Source organism: Eucyclogobius newberryi, unplaced genomic scaffold (genome assembly GCF_026437365.1).
Source record: "Eucyclogobius newberryi isolate DKJ021-1_F unplaced genomic scaffold, fEucNew1.0.hap1 SCAF_15, whole genome shotgun sequence".
In the NCBI taxonomy this organism is placed as follows: domain Eukaryota; kingdom Metazoa; phylum Chordata; class Actinopteri; order Gobiiformes; family Gobiidae; genus Eucyclogobius; species Eucyclogobius newberryi.
In genome coordinates this window covers 21617055-21633097 of record NW_027315779.1, presented here as the reverse complement: position 1 = coordinate 21633097, position 16043 = coordinate 21617055, and the positions used below count along the sequence as shown (strand labels likewise).

Below are 16043 nucleotides of genomic sequence, written 5' to 3'. Positions count from 1 at the left end.
AGTACAATGAGGTACAACTGTAACAGAGATTTTCCCTTTGCTGACATCACTTAACATTTGATTCTGTTGTACCTTGCTTTTCTACCAGTGTGCCAGGGAACACTACTGTGCATTAAGATATTACCAGCTGAAAAATATACAATTTGAGTTAAAAGATTTGGGGTCTAATTGTAATAACCACATTTCTATGTAGTATGCATCTTTTCAACCAAACGAACGTCCCACAACTGAAAAAAGGTCCAAAAACACTGCTGTAGTGCATGCATCCTATTGTGTAAGTCCTTATTTATGTTCAACTTATATTCAGAATCACTTTTACAAGGGATTCCATGACCCAAAACGACATTTTTTTCATTCTTGTCCATCAGTTTATATTCCTACATAATCCTGTCAGTTCCCAAGCATGAATTTCCAAGTATTACTTCTGTATTTGAGCTGTGTCACTATTACACCGGTGCGAGGGCTTTGATGTGTACAGCAGCAGCAGTCAGGCAGACATCTTCCTCTATCCACATCCCGCTACCGTTCTCCCTGCGCCTCGTTGTGCTTTTTGTCACCCACCTCTGTGCGCCACCGTGCCTCGAGTGTCAACAACATCACCCTGCGCCGCCTCCGAAACCATCCTTTACACGCCTGAAATGAAAGTTTGCTTTAAAATGCTAACGTTTACATAAAACCCCAAGCTGTGTGTTTCCCCCCTTTTCTGCTTTCTCACAAAAAATTCATACTTGTCATGCAAAATAAATCAGCATTCTTTTTCCGCCGCCGAGCCCCAAATGGCTTGTGAGTGAATAAGAGATGAGGCTTAAATGTTTGCGACCTCTTGCCTGACGCATCCCATCACATCAGCCCAGTTAAAGCTGCTGTGTGTGTGTGTGTGGGTGGGTGTGTGTGTGTGTGTGTGTAATCATAGGAAGCGCAGGGTTGTTACACAGTTGGCTGTGGTGTAATGAGCCGTGCATGTCGTTAGCTTGCATTTAGTGTGGAGCCTTGTGAGGAGGGTTGTTAGCACCGCCGATCCATTTGGGACTCGAAGAAGCAAGATAAATATCCAGGCGGTTTGTTGCTTTCGATGCAGCAGAAAGAAGTTGTGTCGGCAGTTATTGTAGCGTAGAAAATGCTCAGATCAGTTATGCAACATGTGTGAGATGTTTAGCTGGGATCCAGTATTCTAATATTAGGCAAGGCAAGTTTATTTGTTTATTTCATACACAAAGTGCTTCACACAACAGGGAAAGAGTAATCAGATGATGTCTTAGTTGAGCACATTTTTTGTTTGTTTTGTTTGGGATTTTAAAGGATTTACATTCACAACAGCAGAGAGAAAAAGTAAATGTAGTGAGTTATCTTGACATTTGGTTGTGTGTATCTGGACATACTAAAATACCTTTTTTATAACAAAGACAGAGGCATTGTCAAAAAATAATCAGCTATTATATAGATTTTAATAATGATTATACACTTTCTTCTTAAATAGTCTCTCTCTAGAATCTTTCAGTCACCTTTATTTTGGTGATAATGTATTTAAAAAGTCTCAATGTGCAATAGAAATAATAATTTGACAAGCCGACTTCTAAAATGATCGTCAGTTGCAGCCCTATGATGCACAGAACATGCTTTTAGTCAGCTGAGAATGTCTTGAGTCGACTACAACCTTATAAAACAGCCATATCTTAGGTACATTTCTGTAACATCTGTGTCTTTTCGCAGTTCCCGCCATGATCACGTCGTACCCCAACACCACGTTAGCCACACAGGGTGAGGAGAAGAAGATGAGCTGCACTGCCCACGGCGAGAAGCCCATCATGGTTCGGTGGGAGAAGGAGGAACGCATCATCAACCCCGAGACCAGCCGCTACGTGGTGTCTGTCAAAGAGATCGGTGACGAGGTCATCTCCACTCTGCAGGTACCCCAAACCTTGTACATGCTCCATGTACATGCTCCAGCCAGGGCGCTTCTGTTTTTAAAGTCCACACTGAAGTTATGTTTTTCATTTTCTATATTTTCAGATCATGCCCACAGTTAGAGAGGATTCTGGCTTCTTCTCCTGCCACGCCATCAACTCTTTTGGTGAAGATAGAGGAATTATACAGCTCACAGTGCAAGGTATGTCAACGCTGCCACTCATTTCCTTCAAACGTTTGATTTACAGTAGGCAAGACAGGTTTGAATGTTTATTGTGAGTTCTAACTAGTATTTAGCTTGGTGTAATAATACCAGCTGTAAATATTGATTATAGTTCCACACATGTCATGAGTGGATATTACAGGAAGTAGCACAGACTTCTTGAAGGAAATCCATCTATTCAAAATGCAGAGACTATTTAATTTACGATCTAAACATTAATTTCACAAAATAAACTTATATTTTAATTTGTCAAAATCAACTTAGGTGTACATTATTTACTCTATGGTTGCAAAGTACGGTAACTGTTATGGAAATACTCCTGCGTATGTCACATCTACTGCCCATGTCTAACCAGGAAGTCTAAACATAATCTTATAAACTTTAAAATTGTCAAACTAGGCAAGATCTTCGGCAAAATCTTACATTATATTGATATACAATGATGTGTCAGAGAAGTCTAACCTGTCATATGCACTTCAAACAAGGACTGAAGTGTTGCATAATGTGTGGTTTGGTTGGTTGCATCGACACTGAGCAGCAAAAACATTGTCTTTACAGAACCCCCAGACCCTCCCGAGGTGGAGATTAGAGAAGTGAAGGACAGAACCATCGCACTCCGCTGGACAATGGGTTTTGACGGCAATAGCCCCATCACTGGTTTTGATATCGAGAGCAAGAACAAAACAGGTAAAGAACAAACATATGAGCAGCTTTCTCCCATACTTCCCCTTGAGCTCACATTGTGTCAGCACTATCAATTCATAAATCCAGGCCTAATGCACTTACTGACTCAAGTAACCCCAATAAACCCCGGCCTCTCCCCTGCCGCAGCCTCTTGGGATACAGCTCAGAAGACCAAAGATGTGTCGCCTCAGCTCAACCAGGCCACCATCATCGACTTGCACCCCTCCTCCACCTACAACATCCGCATGTTTGCCAAAAACCTCATCGGGAAGAGTGAGGCCAGCAACGAGCTCACCATCACCACTGACGAAGCAGGTGAGAGAAACACGCTGCCTTTCTAACAAGGAGCTCTTTTATATCCACTTATCCATGTCAGTAACTCTCCAGTGCAGAGAGGATTTGAACACTATATAGCAATATATAACCTTGACAACAAGAACTAGCATGGATCTTTTAATGAGCAACTTTGGGTATCAAGTAGTTCAAGTCAAGCCATTACCTTCACTAAAGTTCCATTATTTGTTCGTCCCCTTGCAGTTCCTGGGACATGTCTTTACAAACGTTTCCTACATTGAAAATAGGCTAATGTCAGGAATAGAACAACAGCAGCCAGATTCTCCAGCTTGAGCGAGATGGACAGGTGCTAATAGTTTTCATAGCAATAGTTCACAATTCCACAAAGTATATTTCACATGTGAGTCTTGGAAATAGAAGATCCAAGGGTCATAAACACATGAATAACTGTTTTATTTAACGTACAACACAACAATTCATTTCTAAGAGTCCACAAAGCACAGCTGTGTACACATCATTAACTATAGATGATACAGCGTAGTATTGTAAACCTCTGTGGTCATTAGTTACAGTGTAAGTAAGACGCAGACATGAGAGGAGCATGTGCGCTAAAAGGACCTAAAAGGCTGACTGAGTCAATTCATTATGGCTGCAATGACATCAGCTCCATTGGCTCTCCTGCATTATTGAACACATGCTGACCCTGCACTAAAAGCACAACTTTTCAATTAGCAGCCTCAGTAGTAAATGTCACACTGTGGTCAATAGACAGAGGCCGGACCCCCTCTGCAAATTAGGCCCCATCCCTGTGTGTCCCTCCTGTCCCAGGACCCCTGATGAGAGTGTCTCACTACAACAGGCAGACACAATGATTTGGTGTGGTTTGTGGATGTGCACGTTTTGGCAAAATTCTGTCTGTGTTTAGCCCCTGATGGTCCACCTCAAGAAGTTCAACTGGAAGCCCAGTCCTCACAAAGCATCAGAGTCTCCTGGAGGGTAAGACTTTTTTGTATAAAACATGTATCTTTATTCCTGGTGACACAATAAAGCTAAAGAAATCACATCATCAACAACAAAAATGATCCTTTACAGTTTACACTAACAAACCTGTTAATTTCTGTTGACAGTCGACTGGCAGACGTTGCTAACACAGTCACAGTATGTGGCTGATTGCAACATGCAGCATATCTAGGCTAATACACTGCCAAATCACTGCATGAACAATAGAAAACCCAAATACGAGAAGGAACAGGCTTGAGTTACTTAATATAATTTATAATCAAACACATAATAAATAAATAAATAATAACTGAACTGTTGCATGCTTAAGGCCAAATATTATTTGGCCTTAAGCATGCAACAGTTCAGTTATTTAGTGGATACAAGGCATGAAACTCATTCAGTTCTTCTCATTCCTCACTCCAGCCTCCCAAGAAGCACTTGCAGAATGGAGCCATCAAAGGCTACCAGGTGGGCTACAGGGAGTACAGCTCCGGGGGAAACTACCAGTTCAGTGTGATCAGTGTGGAGACGACCGGGGACAACGCGGAGAGCCTGGTACTGGACAATCTGAAGAAGTTCACTCAGTACGGAGTGGTGGTCCAGGCCAGCAACAGCGCTGGGACTGGGCCCTCATCCACTGAGGTGGCAGCAACCACACTGGAGGATGGTAAGGAGTTCTCGTGTTCAAATTGAAAATCAGGGTGTGTATTGTTTATCATTGTTGTTAAATGAACTGTTAAATACATTATAATAAGGAAGTTTGTTATATCTGGCTACAAAATATTACACACAGTAATAAGTAATTTTGCATCGTATATAAAATTTAACTGATTCATAGGAGGGATTATAGCATTACCTTATTTTTTTTGTTCTTAAATGTAGTTCAAAGCAGTATGTATTGTCAACGTCAACGCAATAAGACCAGAAGGTTTTTCATGTGGGTTTTTTTTTAGCTTCTACTGCTACCTGGTGGAGATAAAGGTGCACTGCATCTTGCTTTGTGCCTCTTTGGGTGCATCCACAAACACCACATTAAAATTGAGACTTAATTAGGTCTAAACCAAAATGTTACATAATCAGGGCCAGGCCTAACGCAGGATTAACACTGGACCAAACCAAGTCTACATCAGAATCAAACTGGGCTCAAACTGGGACAAAGCATAAATAAGTAAACAAATGCATGTTTTTTCTTGTGTTTTCCTCCAGTTCCAAGCCGTCCTCCAGAAAATGTCCAGGCCATAGCCACCACCCCAGAGGTCATCTCTCTGTCCTGGCTGACCCCTCCCAAAGATGCTTTGAATGGGAACCTGCTCGGCTTCAGGGTCATCTACTGGGCCAACCTGCCTGATGGAGGTGATTATACAAACATATCCCTACGATCCCCATTGACAAAAGAATGTAGAGGAAATACCATAAAAGGTAGTTCTGCTGCGTGTTAAAGGGTCTCAGTCATTTGGATTGGTTTTGACAGCACCATAACCTTTGACCCTCGCTCTGTCACTTCATGTTTTAGAGCATGAAGACCAAGGATTTGACAACCAAGACTAGTTTACTCAGTAACACTCGGCTGCTATGCAAATGAGCACATAAGCGCCACACAAACACTTTAGAAGGAATGGGCTGTTTTTGTTCTAAATAAATTGACATGTATCGTTGGTTAATGCGCTGAAATACATTTGTATTTTCTGTTTCTGAAATATATTGGATTCATGTTTTAGATTTGAAAACGTAATTTATAAATCCAATGGAGTTTTGTTTCGTAAGTAAAAGTACAGATACTGGCGCAAAATAATACTTCAGAGTAAGTAAAATGATCACATCAAATAATCCATCTTAGTAAAAGTATTGAAATACATTTTCCTGGTCATTTGAATGTATATATTTTTACTCAAAGATGGAACTTGTAGTAGAAAATGTTTTAATCATAAATGTACTTGAAAGCATCCAATTCAGTTTAAAAAAGTACAGATACCCGCTCTTAAAAGCAGAATACAGCTACTGAAAAACTTTTACTGTTGTACTTTTGTTACTTGTATGTATCTGCATGAATTTAGCATTTTACTGTGAAAACTTTCAAATATACATCTCAATCATTTGCCCTCTTCATGTGTCACAATAAGAATAAATCTAAGAAGCATAAGTCAAAGCATTTATCCTTCATTATTTCAATTTCACTACATTCTCTTTCATTTTCCCCTCAGAGCTTGGAGAGATAAAGAACGTGACCACATCCAAACCCTCCTTGGAGTTGGATGGATTGGAGAAATACACCAACTACAGCATCCAGGTGTTAACCTTCACCCGAGCTGGAGACGGCGTCCGCAGTGAGCAGATTTACACCCGCACCAAAGAGGACGGTACGGACGTTACACTATCCCTCCAATGCACTGCGTAGTCCTGCTTGTTACAGATGAACTTCACCTTCTGCTTATCGTGTGGTCTGAAGGAAACACATTACATGAGCTCTTTATTACATTTTAACGGAATAATAAAATGCATGAGCTGTTTAAAATCATTTGAAAGCGATTATTTCAACTTTTTTTGTTCGTTTTGCAGTTCCCGGGCCTCCAGCTGGTGTGAAGGCGGCGGCTGCGTCCAACTCGGTGGTGTTCGTGTCATGGCTCCCTCCACTCAAAGTGAACGGCATCATCAGGAAATACACTGTGTTCTGCTCCAATCCCCATCCAACGGTGAAGACGAAACAAGATTACAAAAAGAGATGTTTTGGTTAGAGTTTTTCATGAATTCCTCTTTTTTTTGTCCTCGTCTTTTCAGGTGAGCAGTGAGTTTGAAGCTGCCCCAGATGTTTTCTTCTACAGAATTCCCAACCTGAGCAGAAACCGGCAGTACAGCATCTGGGTGGTGGCGGTCACAGCGGCAGGACGGGGCAACGCCAGTGAGATCATCACAGTCAAACCAATGGCAGAGGGTATGTGGTCCTTTGTTTTACGTTCTTCTGCTGGTTGTGATTTCTGCTGAAATACAAGCTGAAGGCAGCGTCTGGGCTGATTTAATTCCTCATTGGTTTGCATTGGTTTACGTTTTCTATTATAGTTGACTTCCCTTCAGAGTTGTCAACTGTATCAAAAATCAGATACTAATCGATACTAAAGCTATTACCAAAACTAGATATTACTTTGAGCAAGAATAGATGCTTTAAAAATTAATCATCAATAGGGAAACATTTTACACTTTTTCCTTAATCGTTTTTTATGATCTTGAGCTTTATCAGAACTAGTCACATAGTACAGATCACATGGTAACATAAAGAAAGAACAATTATTTAGTGCTGAAAAACTACTATCATTGTAGTAGAAATCAGTATTGAGTGTCCAGACTATTCCTTAGTATCAAAATCGAGTTTGAAATGTTTGTATCGAGACAGCACTACTTCTCCTACATGAAAATGAACATGGTGATAAGAAGTAACACAACAAAAACACTTTAAATGTGTGTATTACAAATGTTTTGAACACTACTAAAACACCCACAGATCAGATAAAGCTTAAGTTCCCTTTAGCACCACACTGTGTAGAATCTCATGATCAAACACCCATAAAGCTCGTAGGTTGAAGTCATGTCTCCCAGTATTTTCGGTGACACGGCGGGTCTTGGATATCACAGTGAATGTAAATAAGCCGTTTGGCCCTGTCAGCGCTCCACATGCTTGTGAGCGCTGATAAGCCGATAGCTTATGCTGATAGAGCCTGTGGCGTCTGGAGTCAGGACCCGGGCCTCGTATCAGGACAGCCACATCCTGTCCTGGGACTGTATGATGGATGAGTTACCAAACCAGTGTGCAGGAAGAAATGCTTGCAGTTAAATATGATTTGCATATTTAGGTTGGACTACTCATTTGATTAAAATATAATTGGCATAATTATCTTAGAAAAAGGTTTACCTAGTTTTTCCTTGTCTGAAAATGTTACTTTCTGGTTGGACATGGACATGTGACATAAGTTATTCCATAACCATACCGTAAACAAGGGCAAAAGCCTGTTCTAATTCACACAATAGTTATGATTTGACAAATATTGGTGATGACCACACCTTTATTTTGTTAAGTGCATTCTGTGTATTTATGTCATAGAAGAGTTTTATATCTCAGCTCAACTTCCTGTATTTTTACCCCCTTCAACTGGTGTAAAACTCTGACAAATGACGTCTCCATGAGTTTGGAGCAATAATCAGTCTTATGTGTATTTGTAGCCCCTTCCCGGATACTGACCTTCAACAGGACCGTCACGACACCCTGGATGCGGGACATTGTGCTGCCTTGTAAAGCAGTGGGAGATCCTTCACCAACAATCAAATGGCTCAAGGAGATGTATGTACTTGTGTGGATATTTAATCAACTAAACCCTTTGTTAAATCATCAGTGCTAGATTTTTATTATGCATTTGACTATTTTCCAGCAATGCAACTCCAGCACCCGTGGCAGTGGACAGTCGCCGCAGTGTCCACAGCAATGGCAGCCTGGTTATCCGCACAATCAAAGCAGAAGATTCTGGGAACTACACTTGTACTGCAAGTAACAGCTTTGGGGCCGACAAGATTGTCCTCAACTTGCAAGTTCAGGGTAAGAAACATGGTCACTTATAGCTTATGTGCTCAAACAAACCTGTACGTTACAAAGATGTCTGTTTTCCTCACAGTTCCTCCTGATCAGCCTCGACTCACTGTCACCAAGACAACCACCACATCCATAACCCTGTCCTGGATCCCTGGAGACAACGGGGGCAGCTCCATCAGAGGTCAGACATTAGCAGTAAAGATGTCTCTATTTTGTATTTGCAGTAATTGTACTCATCATAAATGTGCTGTTCAGGCTACATTCTGCAGTACTCTGAGGACAACAGCGAGCAGTGGGGAAACTTTGCCATCAGCCCCAGTGAGCGCTTGTATCGACTGGAAAACCTCAAGTGTGGCACATGGTACAAGTTCACCCTCACTGCCCAGAATGCAGTGGGGCCTGGGCGCATCAGTGAGATCATAGAGGCAAAGACCCATGGAAAAGGTACGCACAAAAGATAATCACTACAATGTTATATTCAGAATGCTGAATACATGTATATTTGTAACATATTCAGCTACATGGTCCAATCAGAGTGCTGTATTCTGAATACTTAGATTACTGTCACATCGTTTTTTGCTTTATAAATATACATACAGCACAGTTTGTTTCACAGTTTGCAATGTATTTATTTATTAATCAATTATATTGCAGACGGTAAGCAAAACGTGCACTGACTCATCAAACTGTACAACATGAATAATGTTGTAGAGTTTGAAGCCAAAATTATTTGATCAAATAAAACCATGTATTCCACACACAATTTGTATTCTGAATATGCATTTTTGGTTCATGTATTTTGTTACTTAAACCCTAAGACTTGAGGAACAGTCCTTCATCATTGTTCTCACTACACATTTGTATCATGTGCATTTCCTGCAGAACCCCAATACTCTAAAGAACAGGAGTTATTCACCAGCATCAATGCCACTCGGGTCAAGCTCAACCTAAACGGCTGGAACAACGGCGGCTGTCCCATCACCTCCTTCACGCTTGAGTACCGCTCTGTGGAGTCCCCCACGTGGACCACGGCCCAGCGCACCTCCCTCACCAAGAGCTATCTCCTGTACGACCTGCAGGAGGCCACGTGGTACGAGCTGCAGATGAAGGTGTACAACAGCGCCGGCTACGCAGAGAAGAGGCTCAAGTTTGCCACGCTCAGCTACGACGGCAGTAAGTTCAGCGCCAGACTTCTGCTTCCTCTGTCCAGGAGAAAGGAATCTGTGTCAGAGCTGGTCCAGTCCAGGCCACTGCACCGCTACGATTCACCTGTGACACAGGCTTGCTCTCAGTAGTGTTGGATCTAAAATGGTCTGCAGCGGTGTTTCTGTGGGAAAGCTCTGCTCAAAATGTAAACTAGATCATATAAAAACTTTGTTTATGCTTTATATTTGCTTTGCATGAGAATAAACGATTTATAAATAATGGCAATACAGAGCTGTGAATAAATGGTGATAAAGAGAAAAATACTTTGAATTCATTGGATGCCAAATGGTCAATATGACAATTCACAATATGATCCATCCGCATATTCTAAGATATATTATAGACAACGTCATATTCATTATGAGGAAACGTTACTTAAACAATAAATATATAATTAAATAATAATAATTGTGTATGTAAAGCATGGGGCCTTATAATACCTTTAGAATGTAACAATGTCTACTAAGAAATTACTTAAATAAATAAATAAATACAACTTCTTGGTGCTAATATCCTTTCTCCTTTCTCTTCTGTGTTTAGGCACCATTGCCCCTCTGGTGAAAGCACCCAACATCAGTGAGGACCCCTCTGGAGGCGGAGAGGGGATGAAGATGATGGTGACCATCTCCTGTGTGCTTGTGGGCATCGTGGTGATCTTTATCGGCCTGTTAGTGCTGAGGAGGAGGAGGAGAGAGCAGAGGCTCAAGAGGCTCAGAGGTGAGGCACATCACTGTGTGACACTGCTCTATATGATCCATGAAGCTGTACTAACAGTCAGTCTGTGTTTCAGATGCAAAGAGCTTGGCCGAGATGCTGATGAGGTAAAAGTCTCACTTTTAATGTTCATGAGTTACTTAACAAAGTATGAATTATGCTTGAATTTCTTTCTCTTTGAAATTCCTTTAGTAAAAACACACGTCCAGCAGAGCCAGTGAACAAGCAGCAGCAGACCCTCCGAATGCACATCGACATCCCCAGAGCCCAGCTTCTAATCGAGGAGAGGGACACCATGGAGACTGTTGGTAAGTCACCACTGTACTTGAGTGATATGTCTTTATTATATTTGCTATACATATATTTACCCTCTGTTGTCTCTGCAGATGATAGATCCACTGTGTTACTGACTGACAATGACTTTGGGGAGACTCAGAAACAGAAGTCCTCCACAGTCACTCACACAGTGCACTATCAGTCTCTGTCCCAGGCCACAGGTCCTCTGGTCGATGTGTCCGACGCCAGGCCAGGAACCAGTAAGTCCAGTACGGACGCTTTTCTTTTCAACCTCATTTGACATCTGCATCAGGCGCCTTATGTTTGTGTAATATTTGGGTTTCTCCTCTTCTTCAGTTCCTAAATACTTTCATTTCGGCGCACCTCTTTTTTTCCCACTGTGCCGGTTTCTTTTTATTTGCATATTCTATCTTTTGTGCAATGTAAGCATGTAATATGTTTGATTACTTTAAGGTGGTGTAAAAGAAACTGACTTTTATGTTACTTGCATATAATGTCTATTGCAGCTTTTGTGTAATTTGTTGCTTCTCCTCAGGTTCATATAAAGGCAAGGCAGGGCAAGGCAAGTTTATTTGAAGAGCACATTTCATACACAAGGCAATTCAATGTGCTTCACACAACAGGGAAAATGCATTAAAATCACAAAGAAATTACAGAAACAAAAATACAATAAAATCAACTAATTAAAAACAATTTAAGTCATAAAAGAGAAGAGTGCAAATAAAAATCCTTTCAGTCATATGCACAGCTAAACAAAACTGTTTTTAGCTTAGATTTGAACATTGTCAGAGTAGAACCTGTCTCACATCTTCAGACTTAAGACTGTTCCAGATTTTAGCTGCATAAAACTGAAATGCAGATTCCCCATGTTTAGTCCTGACTCTGGCACCAGCAGGAGGCCGGCCCATGTTTAGTCCTGACTCTGGCACCAGCAGGAGGCCGGTCCATGTTTAGTCCTGACTCTGGCACCAGCAGGAGGCCGGTCCATGTTTAGTCCTGACTCTGGCACCAGCAGGAGACCGGTCCATGTTTAGTCCTGACTCTTGCACCAGCAGGAGGCCGGTCCATGTTTAGTCCTGACTCTGGCACCAGCAGGAGGCCGGTCCATGTTTAGCCCTGACTCTGGCACCAGCAGGAGGCCGGTCCATGTTTAGTCCTGACTCTGGGCACCAGCAGGAGGCCGGTCCATGTTTAGTCCTGACTCTGGCACCAGCAGGAGGCCGGTCCATGTTTAGTCCTGACTCTGGCACCAGCAGGAGGCCGGTCCATGTTTAGTCCTGACTCTGGCACCAGCAGGAGGCCGGTCCCTGTTTAGTCCTGACTCTGGCACCAGCAGGAGGCCGGTCCATGTTTAGTCCTGACTCTTGCACCAGCAGGAGGCCGGTCCATGTTTAGTCCTGACTCTGGCACCAGCAGGAGGCCGGTCCATGTTTAGTCCTGACTCTGGGCACCAGCAGGAGGCCGGTCCCTGTTTAGTCCTGACTCTGGCACCAGCAGGAGGCCGATCCATGTTTAGTCCTGACTCTGGCACCAGCAGGAGGCCGGTCCATGTTTAGTCCTGACTCTGGCACCAGCAGGAGGCCGGTCACTGTTTAGTCCTGACTCTGGCACCAGCAGGAGGCCGGTCCATGTTTAGTCCTGACTCTGGCACCAGCAGGAGGCCGGTCCCTGTTTAGTCCTGACTCTGGCACCAGCAGGAGGCCGGTCCATGTTTAGTCCTGACTCTGGCACCAGCAGGAGGCCGGTCCCTGTTTAGTCCTGACTCTGGCACCAGCAGGAGGCCGGTCCATGTTTAGTCCTGACTCTGGCACCAGCAGGAGGCCGGTCCCTGTTTAGTCCTGACTCTGGCACCAGCAGGAGGCCGGTCCATGTTTAGTCCTGAGATTGTTCATATGGCACTAACATGTCTGAGATGTACTTTGGTGCTAGGCCATGGAGAGACTGGTCCACAAGCAGAGCTGCTTTAAAGTCTCTTCTCTGAGCCACAGGGGCCAGTGCAGAGACCTGAGAACAGGACTAATGTGATGGTACTTCCTGGTTCTAGTCAGGACCCGAGCGGCATATAAAGCATTAGGTACTGTATAATCTGTTTTAAAGTGGTGTTTTTTGCCCCCAGACCCAACCGCCCGCCGCACTGCAAAAGCTGGACCCGCAGCTCGAAACCGCTATGCCAGCCAGTGGACCCTGAACCGGCCCCACCCCCCTGTCTCCTCCCACACCCTCAGCACAGACTGGAGACTCCCCACGCCCCGAGTCGCTGGCTCTGTGGACAAAGAGAGTGACAGCTACAGCGTCAGCCCATCTCAGGACACAGGTACACTGCACTGAGCTTAGTTAGTTTGATTTAGATTTGGTTTAGAACTGATTACTTTGTATTATTCTTGGTTATTCGAATTGTTTGAGGTGTAACTTGGTCTAGAAAATTTCCCATACTCAACGTTTTTGTCTTAACAACTCATTAACTGCAAACACACTAACATTTCTAATGACTAACCAGACCGCGCCAGGAGCAGCATGGTGTCCACAGAGAGTGCGTCGTCCACATATGAGGAGCTGGCCAGAGCCTACGAGCACGCCAAGATGGAGGAGCAGCTGCGGCACGCCAAGTTCACCATCACCGAGTGCTTCATCTCGGACACGTCGTCGGAGCAGATGACGGCGGGCACAAACGACTACACGGACAGTCTGACGTCCAGCACGCCCTCTGAGTCTGGCATCTGCCGCTTCACCGCCTCGCCCCCCAAGCCTCAGGACGTGAGCCGCGTCATGAACATGGCTGTGCCCAAAGCCCACAGACCGGGTGAGGGTCACTAACTGCTAACCCCGGCCCCAAAGCTCTTCAACACACTCACTGTATTAACACGTAACTTAAACTTTCTAAGTGCTAATGCTTAATCTTGATCTTGAGGCCGTGTAAACTTTCAGATGAGTAATACTAATATCTGAACATTTACAGGCTGAACACATAGTAGTAATTAGTTTGTTCAAAAAACTTGCTGGATTAAATCGCTTGATGGTTATTTATAATACTGTAAATTGTGTGTCCTGCAGGAGGCGAGCTGGTTCACCTTCCTCCCTACCTGCGCATGGACTTCCTGTTAAATCGAGGCATGTCGTGCTCAGGCACGTCCAGAGCGACGTCCAGCACGGAGCGGGCAGCGATGGGCCAGGCGTGTCTGGAGCCACAGAAGAGCCGCTCTCTGAAGCGGCCATCACGCATGGCGCCTCCCACACCCACAGAGGCCCCTCAGGTCAGCAGGGACGCTTCAGCCCAGTGGCAGCCTGGCTCTGCAGCCACACTGCCCCACAGAGAGGGCTCTGAGCTGGCACAAGCTGCCAAGCTCAGCACATCCCAGGAGTCTCTGCTGGACTCGAGAGGACATCTCAAACAGAGCAGCAACCCCTACGCAAAGTCCTACACGCTGGTATAACAGCAGGGGCACAGGGCGGACTCTCACACTGGACTTGCCACTCAAGTGCAGTAAACTGACTCACCACAGTTCTGTATATACGGCCTCACTTTTACTAATCTCCTTTTATTTATTTTAGAGCTTTTGTTTCTCTCTCTTTTCAGTTTGTTTATACTATTTCTTTGTTTATTCACTCATTGGAGACGACTCCCGATGGAGCTTTGCCAAACTAATTGAATACTGAGGGAGCATTATTTATTCTTGTTCATTCTTTATATTAATCAGTGATTATTATTGTTAGTTGTCAACTTACTGATCATTATTCTTGATAACCAAATGCTCACCACTGCTACAATGTTTTCATATGAACCCGGACATGTTTTTGTTTTTCGGGAGTAGAAGATGACCATTTGGAGTCATGTTTTTCCTATGGAATATTCAGAAAAACTGAATAAACGGGAGAAATCTTGGAACGAAAGCAATTGACACCAGTCCAAACTTTTCAGCTGCTCTCAACTTGTTACTTTTTTGAAGAAAAAAAATCTATTTCCTATGGATGCATGGGGACTGACCAACTAAAAAGACAATGAGGATAATGACCGCGGCTGGGCACACCAGCCGAGCATTTTGTCACACTATGAAATGATCCAATGTGAAGATTTATTATTCTTATTACTATAAATATATATATAAAAAGAGAAATCACTTTTATTTGTGGATATTACAGGGAGAAATTGATTTGGTTAATAAAGTCCTTAGTCATGTTTGCACATATCTTGTTTTAATTAGGAAATGGAGTCTCTGTTGATATTTCTCTGTGTCCCATTCTCTAATGGTGCAATATGAAAAAAGCTATGAAAAGTCTATGAAACTATACTGTACTGTAATGAAGATTGCTTATGTTGTGAGTATCCTACAGGGCGGGACACATTCTGCTATGTATTCAGGGGTATTTACTGCTGCAGTGTGCCAGCGGTAAATGTTGTTAGCTAGAACAGGGAGGTTTTAGACAGTAATGGTTTGCACTTCACAACATCCCGACAACAGTGTGTCCAGATCAGTCCCCTTCTCTCAGTGCACTAGGCAGGGCCTTCGGGCTCTCACTCTCCTCAGTAGATTTACTGTTGCTGCATTTGAGTAATACTCCTCTACAGGGAAAAAAATGTGAGACAATCCAACAGAATTCCCTTTCATACCAAACCTAATGTCTATGGAAATTATCTAAAAATGTGGATATACGTAAAGAGATGTTTTGTTCTGTCTACCCCAGCCAACTTCTGTTCTTTCTGTTGAATTGGGTCCACCGAAGAGAGTTTGATCCAAAATGCTGTGAGGTCATTTTGTCAGTTTATTTGGTTAGTTCTATGATTAAATGTCTTCATTATGATACATTTTAACAAAAGAATAATGTCACATTTTATTTTTAACATTAGTGTTCACCATGGTGGCACTGGAATAAAGAGAAACTAACACAAAGTTCAAAATTTGATTAATAAAATGGCTGTTCCCCAAAGCATCTTGCGCAGGTTTGAAATGACTTATGTGTTCCGATAAAACGTGTTTGTTCCTCAACAGGTTCCAGTTCCATGTTCAGCACCGACAGCACCGCCCTCTGCTGTTCACTGCTGCCCCGCCACCAGCAGAGGGCGCTGCTGCATAGCATCTTGTGTGACGCTGTACTTCAGCAGTCACCAGGCAGATTTGAACAGCAATACAGTGTCAACTTTATAGACAG

At 43.2% G+C, this 16043-nt stretch overlaps 1 protein-coding gene across 3 annotated transcripts in view; it reads left to right on the top strand.

Annotated features, from left to right (window-relative positions):
• dscama (Down syndrome cell adhesion molecule a) overlaps positions 1–15821 on the top strand; it is a 92877-nt gene extending 77056 nt beyond the window's left edge. The window contains exons 12-33 of one of the 3 annotated variants that reach the window (XM_072446735.1): positions 1711–1907; positions 2011–2107; positions 2687–2815; positions 2960–3127; positions 4032–4102; positions 4532–4775; positions 5315–5461; positions 6310–6465; positions 6665–6798; positions 6884–7037; positions 8318–8435; positions 8524–8687; positions 8764–8862; positions 8937–9125; positions 9564–9854; positions 10428–10604; positions 10678–10708; positions 10794–10909; positions 10988–11137; positions 13015–13212; positions 13396–13698; positions 13950–15821. In XM_072446735.1, the coding sequence (XP_072302836.1) occupies positions 1711–1907; positions 2011–2107; positions 2687–2815; positions 2960–3127; positions 4032–4102; positions 4532–4775; positions 5315–5461; positions 6310–6465; positions 6665–6798; positions 6884–7037; positions 8318–8435; positions 8524–8687; positions 8764–8862; positions 8937–9125; positions 9564–9854; positions 10428–10604; positions 10678–10708; positions 10794–10909; positions 10988–11137; positions 13015–13212; positions 13396–13698; positions 13950–14329 (3713 nt within the window). In that variant the 3' untranslated portion in view covers positions 14330–15821. Of the gene's footprint in view, positions 1–1710; positions 1908–2010; positions 2108–2686; positions 2816–2959; positions 3128–4031; positions 4103–4531; positions 4776–5314; positions 5462–6309; positions 6466–6664; positions 6799–6883; positions 7038–8317; positions 8436–8523; positions 8688–8763; positions 8863–8936; positions 9126–9563; positions 9855–10427; positions 10605–10677; positions 10709–10793; positions 10910–10987; positions 11147–13014; positions 13213–13395; positions 13699–13949 lie in introns of all 3 variants that reach the window. The other 2 variants (XM_072446734.1, XM_072446736.1) reach the window with 2 other exon arrangements.
• The last annotated feature ends 222 nt before the right edge of the window (positions 15822–16043 follow it).